Below are 21,632 nucleotides of genomic sequence, written 5' to 3'. Positions count from 1 at the left end.
GGGTACGTGTGGGATATTATGCTTAAATTCTTCATTAATTATCCTTGGCAATATGCTTTATAACACATTTTATACGTATTTTGTACACACTTTAAAATTCAGAATACTACTTGCCTCAGCTGTTTTCAATAAAAGACAGTGTTGTGTGGGGATCATGGCTTTACGCACAAGTGCGACATGGAGGGAGACCAAGAGTCATTTTAACAAGGATTGCCCGCGTTATTCCTTGATTCTTGTTGTCAAAATGCTTAGGATGTTTTATTTTAAATAACACATTGGCCGAAAAAGAGTTTCCTTACTTAAAAATCGTTATGGTTAAAGGGTCTTATTTGAAATAAAAGGGCAACATGTGTCCCTGTTGGTATAAGGGATAAGGGATATGCCCCCCGCTTATGACATAATCAAAGGGGAGAGCATTAAGCTCCGCCCAATGTACCGCCAATATTTTTTGGCATGGCGTCATCGCGGCTGCTGGGGATGGGGCCGGCGGGCGTGACGGGCAGCTGGGCTTACCAGTAGAATGGTGAAATTCTCCAGAACACTGTTCATCATGTACTTCTCGGGGAGGTGCTTGAGCTTATGGATGAAGTTAATCATGTATTCACACATGGGGGAGCGGCTTATCCTGTAGACAAAGCGCCCGTTCTCAAAGCGCGAGTACTCCGTCTGGGGGGGGGGGGGGGGAATGGGAGATGCTCAGGCCTTCAGGCATCTCAGTATGGACAGCAGGAGGATACTGTGCTTGGGAACACAAAGGGGCCACTGCCATCTTCTCAGGTGTGGCTCAGGGATCTCAGCAGAAACATTAAGTTCATGTTTCAAGTTTCATTGTAACGTGTTCAGAGGAACACTGAGAAATTCTTATGCCACAGTTACAGGGGAGGGGACAATAGGACAGACAGCAGTACAATGTAAGAATAAGAACAAATAAATATGCATGGGGGGGGGGGGAACGGATGTACAAATGACTAGTAAAGCAAATTAAGTGCAGGGGTGCAAAACTAGCGACTGTGCAGTGTGTGATTAGGTGTGACCAGTCACGTTTAGCAGAACGTACAAAACAGGGAAGATGAATGCTGATGGCTGATTCATGAAGCCCTCTGCCAGACAAATCTACGTGGGAGGCAGCGGGGCAGCTCCTCTTACCTCCACCTTCTCCACAACCTGCTTCCCGAAGGAGCACACCTTGGTTGAGCAGGTGATGGTCATGTTGTCGGGACTCTCGTACTGACTGGTGACGCCGTAGAAGGCCCCCGTCTCCTCCTGGACGTTGCAGTTCAGGTCCGCCTGCGGGTGGCAGGGGGGGTAGGGGAAGTTGATTAAGGAAGACTGGAACACCGTCAGCCGAGGGACAAGACTGCGGCCATGATATGACTTGGAGCCACAGACAGTAGGATGTATGAAGAGGGTGACTGCCAGGCCCTCTTCATACATCCATTCATTCAATGAAAAAAAAAATCCCGGAATAAATATCGGGGGGAAAAACAGGCTTTCCAGGACGGACTCTGCAAGACATTATTTGGACATAATACATTTACATGTTATTTAGCAGGTGCTCATATTCAAAGTGATGTATAACTGAGCTGAGAAAACAGTTCCTGAGGGTTAAAAGCCTTGCTCAAAGGCTGAACAGTGAAATCACCTTGCCAACCCTGGGATGTAAACCAGAGACTTTCTGATCACAGGCACAGTGCTCCACCCGACTGAGCCACACACTGCACCCATGATAATGCTGATCCAACATGCTCCAGGGTGATTAAAAACCACAATCACACCTACAGCTGTTTGTGCCCCTGCAGGACTAAACCCCAACGACAGGCATCTGCCTTGTGACCGAGACTCACCCAGAACTTCACTAGGAAGAAAGAGTTCTGCTGGCCGTTGGTGAAGAGCTCTTTCAGGCCACCCTTCTTCTCTGGGAATTTGTCGTAAATCTCACGTATGTCCACCGACTCCAGCAGGGCATCCCTGTGCGAGTGGTTCGTCTGGCCGATGTGCACAAAGAGGTGCTTGTACTGGAAGAGCGAACAAAGATGCCGCGATTCAGGCCACTGACGCGCCGCTCCCTCATCTCAACAAACAACCAATGAACAGGTAGTATCTGCCTGACAACCTCTGATGCCCTAAAGTAACGTGTGCAGGCCAATTCTGTACCGCTAAGGGAATGGAGAGGAAACAAACAATGCTCTTGTAACAGGAACAGTCGCTAGATGAAGCATGGAGGACCAACTCCTGTTTGAACCAAGAACAAGAATGAGGCACCGCATAGAGATTTAAAAACCTGAAGCGGAACATGTTCATTACGGGAAAGATAGGCCTGCTGGCTTATGAAGAGGGTTTTGTGCCTCACACACAGTCAGAGGGAATGTTCTGTAAGAGTTTAAAGGGAGCAGGAGGGTGTAAGGCTGAGTGTATGCACTGAGGAGGTGCTGGTGTGTCACCTCCTACTCACGACAAGATGCAAAGGTCAAAAACGCAGCTACCCACCGAGTCTGGGTCCTGCTGCTGCTCCATGAAGGCAGAGAATTCCACCAGCCGCAGCCTGGAGGTGCCGATGGAGCGGCCCTGCCAAGCAGGGGCTGCAGGCACCGCGGGCTCATAGCCTGCGACACAAAAGCACCCAATCCGATAAAAGCTGACATGTCTGTGGACCAATTAATGGCCGGGATACAATTAGCCAGACCGGGTCCTTCCTTAATGGATAGTGAATCGCTGGAGAGAACCATACAAATAGCCCACCTGCAATGGCCGTAGCTGCCAGGGCCTGGATTGAGGAGTCTTGCTGGGTAAATGGCTTGATGCTGCAATGGGAAGCAGCCAGTCAGTTACGGAGGCCTGTCAGTGTGAGCACACAGGTGGGGCACACACAGAGGACTACTCACTCCTGGGACGATCCAGCCAGGCCTGGCGTGACCATGCCCTGCCAAAACTAGAGAAAAGCTTAGTCAGCAGATAATGAAAATATAATCTGCCCAACCCACCCACTGATGGCCAGAAGCCCAGAGTTCTGCAGTGTTAACTTAACAAAATGGTCCGTGTGAAAAAAAAAAGTTTCAAACTTTATTTACAAACGACTATCTTCCAGTGTTCGCTTGACAGACTAAACCCACATCTCTCTTCAGCCTCGCCTAGTGAATGAGTCTGGGTCAAGTCACTTACCGCAGGGGCTGTTGGGAAGGAGGCCTGCGGGGCAAGGGGGAGGCCCAGCTTGCTATGGACGGCGGTGGCGGAGACGATCTGTGCCGAGGACATGGAGGCCATGCTCTGCAGGGCCTTGTCTTTGGCTGTCTGGTCCTGCCACAGCGGGAAGAAGCTCAGCGTACAGACATACCGCGAGCACGCACTCCCATGTACACACATGCATAAACACCGAGCACGCACACAGAGCACGCACTCCCATGTACACACATGCATAAACACCGAGCACGCACTCCATGTACACACATGCATAAACACAGAGCACACACACAGAGCACGCACTCCCATGTACACACATGCATAAACACAGAGCACACACACAGAGCACGCACTCCCATGTACACACATGCATAAACACAGAGCACACACACAGAGCACGCACTCCCATGTACACACATGCATAAACACAGAGCACACACAGAGCACGCACTCCCATGTACACACATGCATAAACACAGAGCACGCACTCCCATGTACACACATGCATAAACACCGAGCACGCACACAGAGCACGCACTCCCATGTACACACATGCATAAACACAGAGCATGCACTCCCATGTACACACATGCATAAACACCGAGCACGCACACAGAGCACGCACTCCCATGTACACACATGCATAAACACAGAGCACGCACTCCCATGTACACACATGCATAAACACAGAGCACGCACTCCCATGTACACACATGCATGCACACAGAGCATGCACTCCCATGTACACACATGCATAAACACAGAGAACGCACTCCCATGTACACACATGCATAAACACAGAGCACGCACTCCCATGTACACACATGCATGCACACAGAGCATGCACTCCCATGTACACACATGCATAAACACCGAGCACACACACAGAGCACGCACACAGAGCACGCGCTCCCATGTACACACATGCATAAACACCGAGCACACACACAGAGCACGCACTCCCATGTACACACATGCATAAACACAGAGCACGCACATAAACACACACACATGCAGAAACAGAGCGTGCCTGCCTGTGTACACATATAGAGAATCCCACAAAGAGCAGGCATTCCAGGCAGCCAGCAGGGCAGGTGTGTGTGGACCAAGCAGTGAAAGACGGCCAGCAGATAAAACCAGCATCCCGGACGACTTCAGCACAGTTAATCTGACCACGACCATAACTTAAGCCTCTTTTGCCATTTTACGTGCAGTAGGCTGACATGACCAGGGAGCCCAGAAGCCGAACAACACAGATCAGTCCCGCTAATCAGAGTTAGCATGATGGGGGAAGGGGTAGCCAGGTCAAGGCGAAAGCACGAGGAGTGCCACAACGAGTGTGGACTTACCATGCTGGTCACCTAAAAGCAAACAGAACAGGCTGGCTGTCATTTTACAACCCATAAACTGTAATTGCAGACTGCACACAACACGATTGACCTCTGGAAACCGCAGCATCTCCGTTTACATCCACACGATGTACACGGGCGACGAAACCACATTGCAGGCTCCTTACAATGTAGACAATGGCAGGAACATGAAGGAGACCTGCCTACAAAGTGTAGCTGAGCTCCACCTGGCTTTGCCTTCAGGGGAAACCCGTGCAAAGGTAAGCTTAGGGCTCCTGACAGTCAGTCACACATAGTGAATTAGTTAAGTTAGTTAATTAGTGCACTATCGGGTCATTTCAAACAGGAGAATGGACTTTGACAGCCCTGACGCTGGGGGGCACCGGCACTCTGCAGACATGAACCATGTTACATACACACTTCTCTTTTTCAGAGCGTGCTAATGTTTACTCGTATAGACTAGGGGGAAAATGACCTAAAATGTGACACTACAAGGCTTCGCTGTGACCAAGCAAGCATACAGGAGTAGCAGCGTGTACAAGAACCACCAGGACCACCGGGGGGCGCCCCACACCACCCAGCACACATGCACAGCACAGGCAGGGGGAGCCAGTCGAGCAACTACACAGGCAGCACACCTTCAGTCAGGCATGGGAGGGACAGTCCGGGCCACCTAGGCTCACGGGGAGGCAACGGACCACACTTGGCCAGCATGTGATTGTTTACGGGCACAGAAGATGCAGCCAGAGACCAGAGACTAATGACAGCTGAACGATTAGTTAAAGGACAGAGAGAAGACAGCCCAAACGGTACCGAAGTGGCAAAGGAGAGTATGGGGAGGGGAGGGAGAGAACGAAGGAGGGGAGAGCAGAGGGCCCCTGGCTCACCGCCGGCATGAAAAGTGATCTCTGGCCAGGGAGCCCCATGAGGAGTCAGCACAGCCCACTCACAGGCAGAGCCAAGTGGCCACACGCTCAGCACTGGACACCGTTTGCTTTGAGCAGAGCCATGCACAGACGCAGCCTTAGGCTATGAAGCAGAGAGCACCAAAGGAGGAGAGTCTGTTCCCGAGGCTCTGAGGCTGCGGCGGAGCCCCTATGGGGGCCAGCAGGGCACACTAAACGCCTATAAGCAGGGTGGGATACAGCCCCACACAAGATGCTGTGGTTCAGCTCTGAAGATCACAGGATCCTTTAAACACCCTTGTCCAACCCCAGAACCAAAGTGGATCCAGTCCTCTTTGCTCAAAGCAAAATCAGATCCAGAGAAGCAAAGCTGAAAATGAATTTGGGGGAAAGGAGGGTGACAGAGTGAAGCTCTTAGCAACCATTAGCCCAGGAGCAGAGGAGCGCGTACCTTCAGCTTGGAATGTAACTCACGAGATTTCCTTCTGGCAAGAACCTGAATGTGGCTAGACACCTGTGGAGCGGGGTGGGGGGGAGACAGACAGAGAGAGAGCCTGTAACCATGGCAACGGGGGAGGCCCGCCAGCGGGCAAGCCACACGTACCTTTATGGTGGACTGGATTTCTCGAACTTTCTTTTTCGCTAAGACCTGTATGTGACTAGACACCTCCGTTTTTATTTATGCAGGAGAACAAGAGGGGAGAACAAGACAAAGAGGAAAACCAACATGTAAGAATGACACAGACATGGTCATGGTGCTGGATGCGAGTCACAGGAGCCGGATGATGAGGATGTAAGAGTGCCCCCTCGGCGTGCCGAGGCAGCGCTGCGTGGCCCTTACCTGCTTCCGCGTCCTTGTCTTGCCCGTCCTCAGCTTGATGTATCGGGCGATCAACTCATTGCGACCTTCCCGAACAGAGAATGGAAACCAGAGTCGGTCTAACAGCATAATAAGCATTTGTATCTGATACTGATAGTCAGGCTGGTATCACAGAGCTTCTGAGTAGCAAACGTGTCCGGAGTGCTTGAAACCACCCCCTGCCACCCGCTATCCACTGCAGGGGGGTGACCCACAGAAGGAAATTTCCAAACAGTACCTAGATCAGTCAACACTGGGGCTGTAACTGTACATGAATTTGTTGCGTACTCTTTCAGTACATCATTTCGGCTCTGTACGTACAATGAAATGAACACAGTTATTGACACAGGCGGAACGCAAGTAGACATTCAACACGGAAAACATCATGCTAATTGCGGTTCTGATAGGCCTATACCAAAGTTGGCTGCGTTGCTGCACACACATCCAATGTGCCAACTCATCTGAGACAATCAACCGAGTGTGTACCTACTGGAGCCTCAGTCTCCCCATAGCAGGACATTCTGACCGGGTTAAAAACAATCATGGCTGCAATAATAGATATGCAATAATCGGTAGGACAGAACATAGGATTTGGATGGCAGTCGGTTCATTACGATTGTTTTGATGTGACATTTTGGATTATTTTACATGTTTGTTTACAATATGCAGGTAAGGATCTGTTAGAAAGTATGAGTCTGACTAACAAAACCTAATGCACAAACCACGAATATGATATGTAAAATGCTGAGAGAGAAGAAAAAAAAGTTATTATGAAAGATCAAAACCAGGAAACACCCCCCAGTGCAAGTGAGTCTAATAATCCAAGACCTCTAGTCCCTTCACTCAGAGGTGGTGTGGAAAACTCATGACCGCTTCCAAAGCTGCTGGGACATGACTAGGCCAGAAGACATCACATATCAATAGGTGTATTTTCCCCACTTATCACATTTACATAACTAATAAGAAACTTTAATGCAGCACTCTGCAGAAGCCATCCATCCATCCTTCCCTAATCACATATCCTGGTCAGGGTCACAGGAGGGCCTGCTGAATTCTTGATTTAAAATAAACTGATAGGCATTGAAGCAACACTATTAAGGGTGTGATTTAAACCAGAGTCATTCTCCACACATGCCAGAAGACTGGAAGTTACCACACACACTAAACCAACAGGTAACAGCAGCCAAATCCACTCTGGCCAGCTAACTTCCTGCAGATCATAGTATCCCTGCACAGTGACCCTGGGGATCCTACAAAACAAGGACACAAAATGATCCAGGGAGTGCAAGGAACTCCTAGATGCCACAAACAGTTAATAAGGTCAACGCTAAGACAACGGAGGTCCTCCAACTCTGTTTGCACAAACTGAAACAACATCCCCATCTGGCCACAGAGGATAGAACATTCTGACCCTTCATCTCACAACAGAGCCGGGCTGACAAAGCTAAGCAGTCATAGCACCGTGGCAACCAGGCGGAACAGTCCACCTGCTCCACACTGAGGGGGAGGGGGTGCATGAGATCAGGTGTGCAGACCAGAGGGGGATGGGCAGTTTTTCATGCTTCTTCAGCTCCTTTTATGTGCTCCACAAGCATTCGGACACTCATTACCACACACCCCACCCAGTCAGAGTACAAGCATGGACATGTGCGCACACTCGCACCCCACACACACACACACACACACACAACCCGGTGATGTCAGCCCCTAATATATCCAACCTGACAACTCTACTCCCCACAGGTGTAAGGCAGCCAGCCTTAGCAGGGATTGTGGTTTAGAGAGATCATGTGACCGTGGTAAAACAAACATGGGGGAGGGGTTTCCTCCCAGGATATTACCCAGCATGCCTGTGCTATAATCAGTGCCAGATGAAGCTGGGGCTTGCCGTGTACACACAGCGGAACAATAAGGCCATTGAAGCAGACGCCTGGCGCCCAGATCAGAGCTCCCACTGGCGCGGGCTGCAGTGAGCATGCTCCGCACTCTGACATTCATCCTCTACACCAGGCGGCAAAGACGCCCGCAGCACTCGGCAAGTACGCACTGGCGGACACGCGCTTTCCAGCATGTTCCGAGTGACAACATTGTGCTACATTCAAAAGCTGAAATCCTCAACAACAAAAAAAAAAGCCCTTCCCTCTTTAAACCGAACAAACCTCTAAATGGTATACTAACACACTAATCAACCTGATGCTCTTCTTGGCCGATTAAGACAGTGAGAAAACTTCCCGTCTCTCTCCAAAACCAGAAAAGGCCCGGGTCTTCAGCTTCACTTCATGCCATTATTTACTCACCTATGCATATTTAAGTAATCACAGTAAACCCGATCAAACCCATACTATCAGAGGAAAGGCGACAGCACACATGATTGGAGGATTTTGAAGGAGCTTGCTGTACTGGTGAGCACAGTTGTGTTTTAAGCTGCTGTATGTCAGGGACTGCTCTGGTGTAACCCACTCATCCATCCTGGGCCTGAAACAAGGCAGCCCTCAGCTATACTGTGGTGGGAGGAGTGTGCAGGGGGTGGGCTAAATCACATGAGAGGGCAGGGGCAGAGGGTTTCAGTCAATTGTGAAGATGTCAGATCTACTGAGGAGGCACTGAGGAGAACACAATGCCTTGATGTTTACAATCTGACTCCATGTTACGTCACATGAACACCCACTTCCAAAGAATCCCTCCAGCTCAAAGCGGATGCACAGTTAGGTGTCATGTGACCCAGCTAAGAGCTTTTGTAAAATCAGTCTCTGTCTCTCTCTCACTGCATTTCTCAAACCACCCCTAAGGAAGCAGTAACTCTGTCTCTAAGTATCACCCCAGTGTGACGGCAGAACCAGACCTAGGTCAGTGTAAAAGTAAATCCGTAACCGAGGAAACAACCAGGATGCTAAAATACTACCAGTCAACCTGGAGGAGGCAGTTTACTTTCAAGGACACTTTGATACTCATTCCGTAATGCATCACTGCTCAGTATTCATAAACAGTACATTATAAACTTAACGTACCATAATAATGTAATGTCGGGGAGTTGTGTTTTATATTAGGTATCGGAGGCAGAGCTAATTAAAGTGAAACGGACACGTTGTTTGACCTCCTACCCATCCTAACATGACATTATACCGCAGTAATACCTGAACATTTAAATTGAAATGCAATGACAGCCCCAGTGCCTTAACATCCTCAAGTACCACACATCCAGTACTGACATCACAAACACAGACATAGTGTCTGAAGGAGTCCTTCTGGGCCGGACAGACAGTTCCTAAACCCCCCCCAGATGGGCCCCAGAGCGAGAATAGCTGGCAAGCCTGGACAATGACTGGGCTACCCCACCAAGCAAGACTGACATGCTGGGGCCCTCATCTGCATGATAATACTGCAGAGATACAATACTGGGCTTCACAGGCAGGCTGCAAGCTGATGGGGGGCATGGGGGCTGGTACAGGAGCTTTTACAGCAGAACAACAAGTCTGCAGAAAGCCCTCACCCAAAGCATGAGGGAGGACGAAACAAGCAAAGTACTGATCCGAGATCAGTTGACCTTATCCTCAACCCTAAGAGCCCCCGCTATACTCTGGCTGATAATGCCAGTCTGGCTGGTGTACATGGAGAGGCGGGGGAACGTCTCAAAGACACAGAGCACTTTGTGTCTTTTCTGACAAGGCTTTACACTATAACATTGGCTTCCAGAATCCATCAGAGATCAGATTGATGGGACAAACCAAAGTCATTATTTCCTGCTCAGATTCAGGAAGAGCCACAATCTCTGGACATGAGCACAAACTCACAGCAGCTAATTTCCTGCAGCACCAGCCCAGCCCCCCCAGGATGACCCATTCTGGTCCGCACTGTTCCAATGATAAGATCTGCAGGACTGGGACAGGTGTTTCCCTGGGCAGTTAAGAGGGTGTGTGTGTGTGTGTGTGTGTGTGGGAGGGGAGGGGGTGTGGTATCAAGTTCACAAAAGTTGAATGCTGCATCAGGCAGCCAATGAAATCCAGCCGCTGATGCTGCAGAAATGTGCTGGGCGTGAGACCTACGTACTTTGAGCTTCTGATGGCAACACTGTTACCAGCTTAGTATCCCAATCCCACACGGAACAAGGGGGCTGGTAGGGATCGAGTATGCACAGCCTGCCCTCATAAGCCCCAGGCTCACAGGAGGCAGGCTCCATCCAATCCCATCCCAGCTCCATCAGCTTAAGAATGCCTACCAGCTATTGATCCCCCAAACACACCAAGAGCAGCAACAAAGCCCTCCAGGTAAACAGAACGACAGGCTCATCCGTAGCAATTGCAGGCCTGTTGTCTGAGGCCCAGAGGTAGTTGCCATAGAGGCATTCGCTAATTAGCAGCATGCAGCTATGGGGCCAAAAGGTATCCAGGACACCATGCGATGGAGACACCCCCAGGAGCCTGTCTCCCTCCCCCCACCACAAGCCCTGAGGGCGACCATGGGGGCTAATCAGGCATCATGATAAATGTACTACAAGTGATGATGTGCCATTAGAGCAGCCCCACATCCTAAGGAGTGGATTCTGCTCTGTACCCCAGCAGACTTCCCATCACCCTAAATGTGCTCCTCCACTGGATCAGTCTCCACCTGGTGGGTCGGCCACCAGCTACTATCACAAAAAAAAACACAAATGATTACTAATTAAACTGACAGCTCCAGCCTCTTGGGGGCAGCATGTGGCTCAGTGGGCTAAGTCTGTCTCCTTGTAATCAGAAGGTCGCAGGTTCGAACCCAGCCTCAGCACATCTGCAGGTCCTTGAGCAAGACCCTTAACCCTCAGCTCCCTGGGCACCGCTATGGGTGGCAGCCCTTCGCAGTCAACTTACTCCACAAAGCGCAAGTTGAGGGAGGCGTAAAGTTAATTTCAATGAAGTATCAATTATAATAATTATTATTTATAATCTTTATATACAACTATGAGAGTCGCTAATCGGCACAGTGCCTCAAGGGGCACCGGCGCCTCCTCCCGTCTCCAGGGTTCGAATGCAGCCACTGCTCTTTGCGCATGTTCTCCTCGTGTTCTGCTCATATCCTCCCTGCAGTCCAAAAACATGCTAAAGTGATGGTTTTTAAAGCCAGGCAGATAAGTGTCACCATCAGAGTGGCATCATGGGAGGACGGTACAAACGTTGTGTGCATGGAGGGGGGTGGGATGCCAGCTACAAAGGCTGTAGTGTTACTCCTACACCTCTACACAACTCAATGAGGGTGCAAACACACACCCTTAATGCACACTGCTCCCCCTGCACCAATACACATACAGCACAGTCAGAAAACATTCCCTTTTTCCATGACATCAGCTGATGGGGGGAGATGGGGGGGGGGGGTGCTCCACCATCTGTTCTCTCTGCTGTTTCCTGCAGATGCCAGGATCTTGAACAGGGTGAAGGAAGGAGGCAGGTAGTACCAGGGGCATTAGGGGCATTGAGTGTGCATGGCAGATCACTGGCCTCAATGGGGAAGCCCTAATGTGTGGGAAAGGAAGTCATTACATGGTGAGGCGTGTGCGTGTGTGTGTGTGTGTGTGTGTGGATCAGATATACATTACATTGTGGGAACCAGATGTTCTCACAATGTGATAAAAACCTGTTATTTTTATGTTTTCAATTTTATAAAAATCTGTGACTGCAATCAAAAAGCTAAAAATGCCAGAAGTCTTTTGTTTGGTTAGCTTAGGGCTGGGTAGCGGTTAAGGTCGTCATTGTTGAGGTTAGGGTTTTGCCTACAGAAATGAATGGTCTCCACAAAGATATGAGTACAGGTCTGTGTGCGTGTGGGTGGGTGTGTGTGTGTGTGTGTGTGTGTGTGTGTAGCCCGTCCTTGAGCGATTAACCCTACGGCTCTGTGGTACAGAACGTCCTCCTCAACCCCATACAGCTTAGGGAGCAATACATCAGCCACACCCCCAAGAACCAGCTGCAGACAGTATAACACACATTCACCGCCCTGCTTTAGGAACGGGACGCTCACGCGTGTGCAATTTCTCATCTGGTATCAGCATAGTGCCCCGCCCCCAGTGGGCGCTCTCACCGTACATCTTGCCCTCATCAGAAAGAATGATCTTGCGCCGGCCACAGGGTGGGTAGATGGCCAGGGCCTCCTGGAAGCTCTGCTCAATGTCAGGGCTCCACACGCCCTCTGCATCGTTGTCCCCAGGCTTGTCCCCGGGCTCGCCCGGGCGCTCCGTGTCCTCGGCCGGGCTCTCGCTGCCACTCCAGCTGCCAGTATCCATGGGGGCCGTGGCGAAGGGGAGCCCGTCCACACCTAGCTGAGGGCTCACGGGGGGAACCTGCCAGGGGAGAGGCACACTCTCAGGAAGAGCTGGGTCTTACATCTCACATTTCATAAAATAAAAAAAGCTTAAAAAGGAAAAAAAAACAGGTCTGTCTGTATTTCTCCCACTTTAGAGGGCTGCCAAAAGCAATCCACCCAACAATGCAAATCCCCTCTTCAAACTTTGTTTAAAACAGACCCACCAAACAAATTTGAACTACTTTACACCCCAAAAGTATAATGGGGCTTGGGCATTACCAGCTAGATAAACATCTATAGACTGGACCATCGCCTGTCTGGTCCCAGCAGAAAAACAAACGGTCGCTATTCACCAGACCTGGGGAGCACTCTGCCCCCCACCCCCACTCCCACCCACGCTGCTCTGACACCCCAGGCAGGGCTGTCAGCATCTGTTTCTTCTTGAATGTCAGCCTGGAGTGGGGGGGGGGGCAGACGGCAGAGTGAATCCTCTCTCTGTGACTCGGGAGCAGTACTAGTACCGCACAGCTTCCCGGAAACTGGGGGGCAGGGTGGGGGCTGACCACTAAAAGGCAGCAGGGGCTACTCCTCCCCCGCTGAAGCACATAATGAACTGCTGGGTAATCACTTCCAGCACAGAGCTGTGTGGAGCGTCCTTAAGAACTGCCCGACTATGTACTGGAGGAGGGGGCAAGGGGGTAACAAAGCAGACCAATAACACAGCTCAAGAGAGGAGCAGAGCACAGGGAAAAGCCCCAGGGGGAGGGAGGTGGCACAATCACAGAGCACAAGAGAGGAACAAAGCATGGGAATCCAAAAAGGAATAATCTTTTTTTTGGGGGGGGGGGGTAGCAACTTGCACACTAGATGCCAATAATGTAAAACAGCATTTACTCCATATCACCAGCAGTTAAAATGCAGTTAAATAGACAATTATAAAATTGCAGACAGAATAGATGCAGAACCATCCAACCCACCAGTTCCACCACTCAGTCACTCCATCCTGAGCCATATCTCCATAAACAAACAGGATGCCACACCCTGTTCTCACAGAGGAGACCATTTAAATCCCTCCAATCTACAATCTACACAGGATGGACACAGGGACCAGTGTTACTACCTGGAGTCATGGGCAGGATGTGGATGTCCAGCAGAGCAAGGGAGACCCACCTAAAAAGAGATGAGGTCATAACGACCTCCCACCACCAAGGATCAGAAACAATGTCCAGACAAAGAGCAATTTATTAAGCCCTGTATGTGTCAGAAACGTGAGAATGAACCAGGGCGGATGGGGATGAATGCCACTTCAGTGCTGTATCGATTTGCGGCTTAACACCAGTGCTCCGGTATTCTCCCTATAAATCAGGCTGCCAGGAGAGCTGGAACTCCATTAACACACAGTAGCGGCTGTCTGGGATGTTTTCCATTAGCCAAACCTCTCAGGACTCTCAGGAAAAGTCTCCCTAAACATGTTAACACAACAGCCTGGTACAGTCTTTTCAGACTCTTGGCTTTCGTCTGCTTTGGCCTAATACATCGTTTGCCATTCCTGGGCCTTTTGGCACACTGAGCCCACAGGTCTCCCATCTAGCGGAGCTTGATTAATTAGGCTGGCTTAAGATGCCAAGTATCTGTTACTCAGGAACTTGCATGGACAGCTACATCTTTAACTAACCTTTCTTAAACTAACAAAATTAAATATTGTCTAGTATAACTAGATAAATTAATAAAAAGACTGATGCATCACAGACTATTAAAGGATTAAATATTGTTACTTAAATTCAACACTAATTTAATGAGATTAAATCAAAGGCGTCTTTTGGCATTACAGTTACACACAGATGGGAAGTAACAGCAGATCTCCTGCTAACATTTGATTTGAATACAATATGAATGAATCCCCGTCATTTAAACTGATATCTCAGTAGAGAAAAATCAACAGACACGTCAAAGAAGCCGGCTGTGAGGGAGGGGTGAGGCTTCGACATGCAGTATGACCACCCTGTCGGGACAGGCATGAGGGCTGAACCCCAAGCCCCTAAGCTGATCAACATACTGAGGGTGAGAAGAGACCCCTGGGGCCACACTGAGCTGCTCGACATGCCAAAAAGAGCAGAGGAATGGGGCCAGCTGCACTGGAACACGCGACCTAAAACGGGCACAAGCACGAGCACAAGCGGAAGACCCCTGCAGTCCATTGAACTGAACAGTTCTACTGAAGTGAAATCAGGCTGGCCTGCACACTGCTGTCTGATGGCATTAGGATGCTGTGACGCAAGATCAGCACTACAGCAGCTAAGGACTTCTTCCCTCGTCCAGTGTTTCTCAAATCAGTCCTTGGGGACCCCCAGACGGTCCACATTTTTGCTCCCTCCAACTCCCGAGGAAATGGGAGACAGCATAAACATGGACCATCTGGGGGGTCCCCAGGGACTGGTTGAGAAACACTGCTCTAGTCTACCCTTAAAGTGGCCATTTACTTCAAACAAAATCAACATCACTTTGACAATACAACGTCGTACGGGCTGTAAACACTGTGGTGATCACCGTTCGACACACCGCCTGTGCAACGTCCCAGAGGTGAACTTTGATCGTACCGAACTGACCACAATCGGCTGACATAATTATGCACTTACTTTTGATGCTCTTTACCCCACCTATCTGTAAATAGTGTAAATTAATATGTCTGCCTTTGTGTATTGATGCTGTCAATAGTAAATGTCGTAACTGTGTAATGCTTGCCATGGAATGCATCCATTTCGTTAGCACGTAAATGTCATGCAAATTTTTGGCTTTCCTGTCTGTGCCTCAGCTAAAATTAGGCAAGTCATGACTGTTAATAAAGAAAGCAACTTCCATGTTAAAAGAGTAGTCATCTCCTTTATTAAAATGTGTTTATTTGCCATGTGCATGTGTTACTCCGGACATTGCGCGAAGTATACAGGCACCTTTTGTTTTTTAACCCTTCTATGTGACAACCCAATGCAAGTTCCTGATTGTAATGGGGGAAAATATCCAGTTTGGTTCTCGCTTTACACAACAGCAGCAAACAGGCTTGAAACCTAAAATGGCCTCCCTCCTACTGTAAAAAGAGTGGTCCAAACACTCCACTGGCACACAGGGGCCAGTGACTGGAGCCATTAAGCCAGGATGATTCCAGGAGTCGCAAATTGCCCTCAGGGACTGGACCGAAAGGCCGAATCAACACAGAGGTATAAATCAGCCTATAGTTATACTACGTTCCATTTACCTCGGAGGTCAGAATTCGGAACTGGGAATGACGTCACACACAAGTTAACAGTGTTCCAGTACAGAAAGTCCGAAAGCCATTTAGCAGTCCAGGGACCTGCTTCAAAAAGCATGATTTCTTGCTTGCCTGGATAACTTGTCAGATTTAATTTTACCCAATTTAAATGCCCGTTATCTTCATTCATTTACAATTAGCCCAGACTACCCTAAATCCAACAAGTTGTCAGCAAGAAATCCTACTTAATGAAATGGGCCACAGTTCCAGCCCGGTTAATTGTTAGCCAATGTTAGCAAAATACGTGGATGACAACAAATTACGCGAGATTTTGCACAACACCACATCCACAGATAGCGGTTGGACAGTACTGTGTGCACAACCAATTTAATGAGCCACAAATAAGACGCAAGTGCTACTAAACAGTATAAAACTACAGCTTTCCTTCTGTTGATAAAGGACGCGGCCATATTGAATTCTGAGCTCAGTGTTGTGTTGATTCCTCCGAATTCACAAGTCCGAATTACAACTTCAGGGAACGTTCCAGTTTAAATTTCCAACAAGGGACTCATAATTTACAAGTTACGATTTCAAATGGAATGCAGCAATACTCTACAGTGGCTTCACCCCCCCCCCCTCATTCTATAGCACCAACATGGACAATATCTCTACCACCCATTACCTTACACCACTAACAGTGGGGGGAAAAGGAGAAATTAAAAAGAATGTTAGAGATTCAATTTTAATCCAATAGGTGGAATAATATTTAACAGCTAATTAATAGCTATGCAAGATGCACAAGGCAGATGGATACTGAAAGACAACTATGGATAAAAAAAAATAAATTTACATTAAGCATCACTTAAAGGTGGCCAGTAAGTGTGATCCTAACATATGGAATGTGCAGAGGCAGATACGATAACATTACACGTAATCAGACCTGAGGCCTCCAATGCCCCCCTGGGGAACGTCAAAGTGTTACTTGCAACAGCTCTGAGGTCAGATGCTGGGGCCTGCAGGACAGCAGAAGAGGAGGTAGATGAAAACCCACAGGCTCCAGGTCCAGGAAGCATTTGTTTATTCTGTACTGGTCCACGTCAGCTCCTCCCACTGAGGCACTAATGGAGTGGGATGGACTTCACTTCCCATACGGGCTTTTCTTGTTAATAGCATATCTTACCAGGATGGGATCATTCAGTCCTAAGATAAGTTGCTGGGGTTGGGGGGGGGGGGTAATCATGTGTTATTAAAAATATGCTATTGGTAAATATTCCTCATATAGTGTGAGTGCCTTTATGTTAGCGAACATCTACGGAGCAGCATCAGATCAATCCCCTGGACACACTGGTCAGAAGTGGGAGTTACAGCAAAACTATGGCAACGAACTTAGACGTGGGGAGCACTTTTTATGAATGGCATAATAACAGCCAAGCCAGGAACATAAATAACTAACACTACAATAAAACAATTTTCTCTCAAGATAACATTTCCACAGAGTTTTTTTTTTTTTTTTTAAAAACACTATTAATGTAGCAAGGCAGACAGAAGTGTGTTAAGTACAGCTACCTGTTGGGAAACAAAGTGAATGCCCAAGGCTGCAGAGAATCCAAACAAGCAGCTGTGAATATTTAACGATCACCTATGTAGCCATGGCAGACATACACACAGGCCATCACTGAATGAACACTTATAATTGGTACATTATTTGGGTGACCAGCTTAAGTGACCTTTCCAACAAAAGACTTACATCTGAGGTAAATCAATTTGAAATCCTCTGGGGACAGAGTATTTACATGATGTTCTTATTCAGATGGCAGAACTACCTACACGCTTTTAAAATCTTTAAACAAAGCAGCCACAGCAGGTACCTGGTGCTCCAAACAAGCTCATTTCAATAAACTTCTCCCAAGAAGCTACGTTTGCAGGGTGTGCTGCGGCTCAAGTTGCGTTACTGCATTAACAAAAAACATTCACAGAGTAACAATCCACAAAGCTTCTTAAGTGACCTTGAGTCATCCCCATTGTCAGGGGCAACCTTCAGATGGGATAATTACACACCACAAACACAGAGCTCTTAGCCATGATAGAGAAGGTGCCATCCGTGTCCTCTTAGGAGAAAAACTATAACAGTAGTGGGCTGAGTGAAGGAGGTTGGAGACCGAGCGAGCGGAGGAACCAGACAATGGGACAGCAAACGGAGGAACGAAATCACATAAACTGAAGGGCCAGAGGAAACGTACGTGGAAGAGGAGGGGGAGGAGGATAAGTCACAGACAGCCACGAGTGGAGTTAGAAACTTTTGCTGAATGGAGAAGCTGGGCTAGCATTGTTTCCTCCACTGCTGGAAGGAGAAAACATTGAAGGCTGGACTTCCTGTCTGCCCTTGCCAGCCTCCAACAACTACTGAGGTTTCTTGATGAGTCAGATCCCAAAACTACTAATAATCCATGGATTAGACTCTCTTTTCATGTGTGCCCAGTCAGAGGACCATTAACGCAAGCTGCTGCTGGAAAGAGGAAACACAGAAAGGTTACCAGAAACCATCATTAATTACAGCCAGGGAGGGTAGAGCCACATTCCAGAGTGCCACTGGTCCATGCGTGACCAAGCAGAACCAGGGATGAGGAGGAGGAACAATGAGAGCGAGCCCACATTCTCATTTAACGGATCATCAACACACACCATGACAACAACAAATAAATTCTGATATCACAGTCCGGGACTGAAATGAAACCACAAATGTCTGATGCTAATGCTGGAGTAATGAGCGGCCAAAAGGTCAGTCCTGTACACATGTGCTGATTCACACCACATGGCAGCCATGTGAGAACAGATCTAGGGGCTAGGAAAGCCACACGAAATTACTTAAGAGAAAAAAAAGCTGTATTCAACAGCTCATTCAGGACAAAATTTCCTTACATTTTGTGTACCAATTATAAATCAGCTTTGTTAAATCACATACTACACTCACACATACACGCATGTGAGCTCACACAGTAATATGGACATTTGATCAGAATACCATGCACAGAACAGATGGGACTTCTGTGAATGGGGGGGGGGATGACAGAGTGTCTAGAAATAAAGATCATCTTGCGGGGTGATGCACTGATAGGTTGTAGCGTCCAGCCTCAGTCATAAAAAGCAAAAGCTTGCAATTAACCCTCCGTGGGGCAGGGTCCATACCTCAGTGATACTGTGTAGGCTGGGCTTCAAACTGTAGCACTGGTCTGACTGGCTAATCTCCATATCTGCACCAACGCTCATCAGAGGGGGCACTTCTAGTAAACACTCCTACTAATCAAAAACATTACATCAATCCACAGCTAATCACAAACACCACACAAGATAAACACCCTGGACGGTTAAAACTAACAAACATATGGTCTAAACATCTGCTTCTACCCTCACTGAAGCGCTCCTAGTCTGCACCGTCTGCAGACTCTGCTTACGCTTGCAAATAGTGCCATTTGCTAGACGCCAACAAGTCCAAAGCCCTATCTCCAGTGCCGTTTGAAAAAAACTAGTCCTTCAAAAGAAAAGCAGTTGAGCGCAGAGGGAACATCCACCGCATTCTGCTTGCGCAACAGTAAACCCACATGTGCTGGCTAACCGACCTCATCACTACAGATCAGCCACAGCACAAGTCAAAGCCTTAACCCCTTAACCTCTTATCTAGTGCGAGCGTCCTATCAGAGGGGCAAACAGGAAATTAAAAACCACAAAAAATCTCAGCTGAGCTATACAGCTTAATACAGCTTTAAATTTAAGTTCTGCCTCTGGGCAAATGCATTTAGCAACTGACGCTTAAGACTCCAGCTAAAAACATGTCCCAACGGCATCTACTCCTGTTTTCCTAAATCCAAGGGATCTGCAAGTGCTTGAAGACAGAAGGGACGGAACATCTGCACTGAGTCACGGGGGTCAAATGCCATGGCACCGTGGAGTCTGGACCTGCCCACGGCCCCAGTAAGTCCCACAGACCCTATCTGCAGGAAGAGCATGCACAAACCAAGAAAATAATTCAGGTGTGCCATTTAAGCAGCAGGAGGGCCAGCTTTCCGTCCTTAAATGGCATGGGCATGGAAAATCTTAAATGCTTTAAACCAAGCCTTGAACACGTCTCTGTCCAGTCCAAGCTGTAATTTGGGACATGAAAGTTAACAACATGACAGGTCCACTTCAAAAGAAATCCACACTTTCCAGAGAGTACCATAACAGCTGCCACCCTCCCCTCAAAACAGAAACTTAAACAATTCACTCTCAGCTAATGTTTTGCTGAGGGTCCTTGAATTCTTTATATCACATCCCTAAGTACCAGAGACTGCACATCTTTAATTATGATCAGTAAGAGCATTGCATAACCAGTAGAGAATATGGACACGTTCCATAAAGTATGGCAACTTATAGGTACGGGGTGTTCCTATGGCAACCGAGAGAGTCATATGAATAGAAAGGAGTACAAGTGCCTGTCGGACATCATTCCACCTGACTGTCGGTCTCATTGTGCTTCAGGCTTGGACCATGAGCCAAACCATAGAGGTACGGGCATGTGATCAGCTGGGAATACTTACATGGAGCCCAAGAGTCCAGCCTGGACAGGGCACCCCCCTCCCCTGCAACCACAGCGCAAAGCATGCGATTCCACTGATAAGCCAAACTGCAAGATAGCTTATCTGAAGCATACAGGGACCATATGGTCCCACATGCACTGCTGCTGTCATGACAACATGCCGGCCTGGAGCTGGCTAAGGGTGGAGGCAAGGCGATTTTGCCCCACGTGAACAGTGGCAAGGATGATGGGAGTCCAGCCCGGCCGACTGGAAATGCCCCAACAGAACGACCAAGCAGACAAGCCTCTTGTCACGCAATCCCCCATGCCCAAAATCTTTCTGGAGCACAGGGTATGCTGCAAGGAAGTAGCATCTTAGGTTTCACAGCTGAGGGGTGCAGCAGTTACCACAAACAGGGGGGCAGTTATACTTCACATTAGAATACATTAGAATGACATTAACTGATAGACGGACAAAGTGAGAAAGTTATCCTCCTTCAGAACAGAGCCCCAGATCTGGGTTAGTCTATTATGCCGCATTTCCACTGGCACCAAGAACTGAACCATATCGCAACCCGGCACTTTTCCATTGGGAAGTATGCAAGCACGCTGACATGGCCCTGCTTCAGATAATCCATAGACTATCTGAAAGGAAAAGTGTATAACCTATATTATATATAGTATCACATATCGTGATGTATTCCAGAAAACTCAGAACTTGAAAATTTCCAACCTCTAATTTAAAACGTACTATAGAACAGCTAAAAGGAATGGATTCGTATTGCAAATTTACACAGGCGAACACTAATTCCACTAGCGTTTGATCCTTTCAAAACACAGCGATTCTCACAGATGTGCTAGCAGAAATTAGCACACAGTAAAAAATGAAAAAAGAAACACAATTACGCATAGCAAATCGCGGTGCTTTGTTGTCTGAACACAAAATAAGCATCTCTTCGGTTTTACATCGTCGCTCTCCAAAACTTGGCAACACCTTAACCAAGCCGACTTTTCTGCAGTGGTTTCCCAGCACTCAGCTGTACTTGTGGCATGGCTCAGTTTCTGTATGACAGTGGAAAACACCGTAAGTCAAGCAGGGGCTCCAGAACTGTGTGTGGGCAGGGAGAGCTGTGCCACTTTAAGATATTTCATTTGCAATGGAGTCCAGACAAGACCCATTTGTCGCAGGTCTCTGAAAGTAAACATCACACTCTCAGCAAGTAAACTAAGTACCCCAAATCACCATCGGCTAACGTTCTTCATGTCTGATTTCATT

The 21,632-nt window shown here is 48.2% G+C and overlaps 1 protein-coding gene across 5 annotated transcripts in view; it reads right to left on the bottom strand.

Moving 5' to 3' along the window:
• LOC125706687 (transcriptional enhancer factor TEF-1-like) overlaps positions 1–21,632 on the bottom strand; it is a 31,035-nt gene that overhangs the window by 7,405 nt on the left and 1,998 nt on the right. The window contains exons 3-13 of one of the 5 annotated variants that reach the window (XM_048973486.1): positions 12,339–12,597; positions 6,273–6,337; positions 5,883–6,098; positions 4,527–4,538; positions 3,160–3,294; positions 2,883–2,929; positions 2,740–2,801; positions 2,488–2,603; positions 1,845–2,015; positions 1,147–1,287; positions 514–666 (exon numbers count right to left, since the gene is read on the bottom strand). In XM_048973486.1, the coding sequence (XP_048829443.1) occupies positions 514–666; positions 1,147–1,287; positions 1,845–2,015; positions 2,488–2,603; positions 2,740–2,801; positions 2,883–2,929; positions 3,160–3,294; positions 4,527–4,538; positions 5,883–6,098; positions 6,273–6,337; positions 12,339–12,540 (1,320 nt within the window). In that variant the 5' untranslated portion in view covers positions 12,541–12,597. Of the gene's footprint in view, positions 1–513; positions 667–1,146; positions 1,288–1,844; positions 2,016–2,487; positions 2,604–2,739; positions 2,802–2,882; positions 2,930–3,159; positions 4,343–4,526; positions 4,539–5,882; positions 6,099–6,272; positions 6,338–12,338; positions 12,598–21,632 lie in introns of those variants that run through there. The other 4 variants (XM_048973487.1, XM_048973488.1, XM_048973484.1 and 1 more) reach the window with 4 other exon arrangements.

The sequence above is a fragment of the Brienomyrus brachyistius genome, chromosome 13, assembly GCF_023856365.1.
Source record: "Brienomyrus brachyistius isolate T26 chromosome 13, BBRACH_0.4, whole genome shotgun sequence".
In the NCBI taxonomy this organism is placed as follows: domain Eukaryota; kingdom Metazoa; phylum Chordata; class Actinopteri; order Osteoglossiformes; family Mormyridae; genus Brienomyrus; species Brienomyrus brachyistius.
This window is presented reverse-complemented; position numbering and strand designations above follow the sequence as displayed.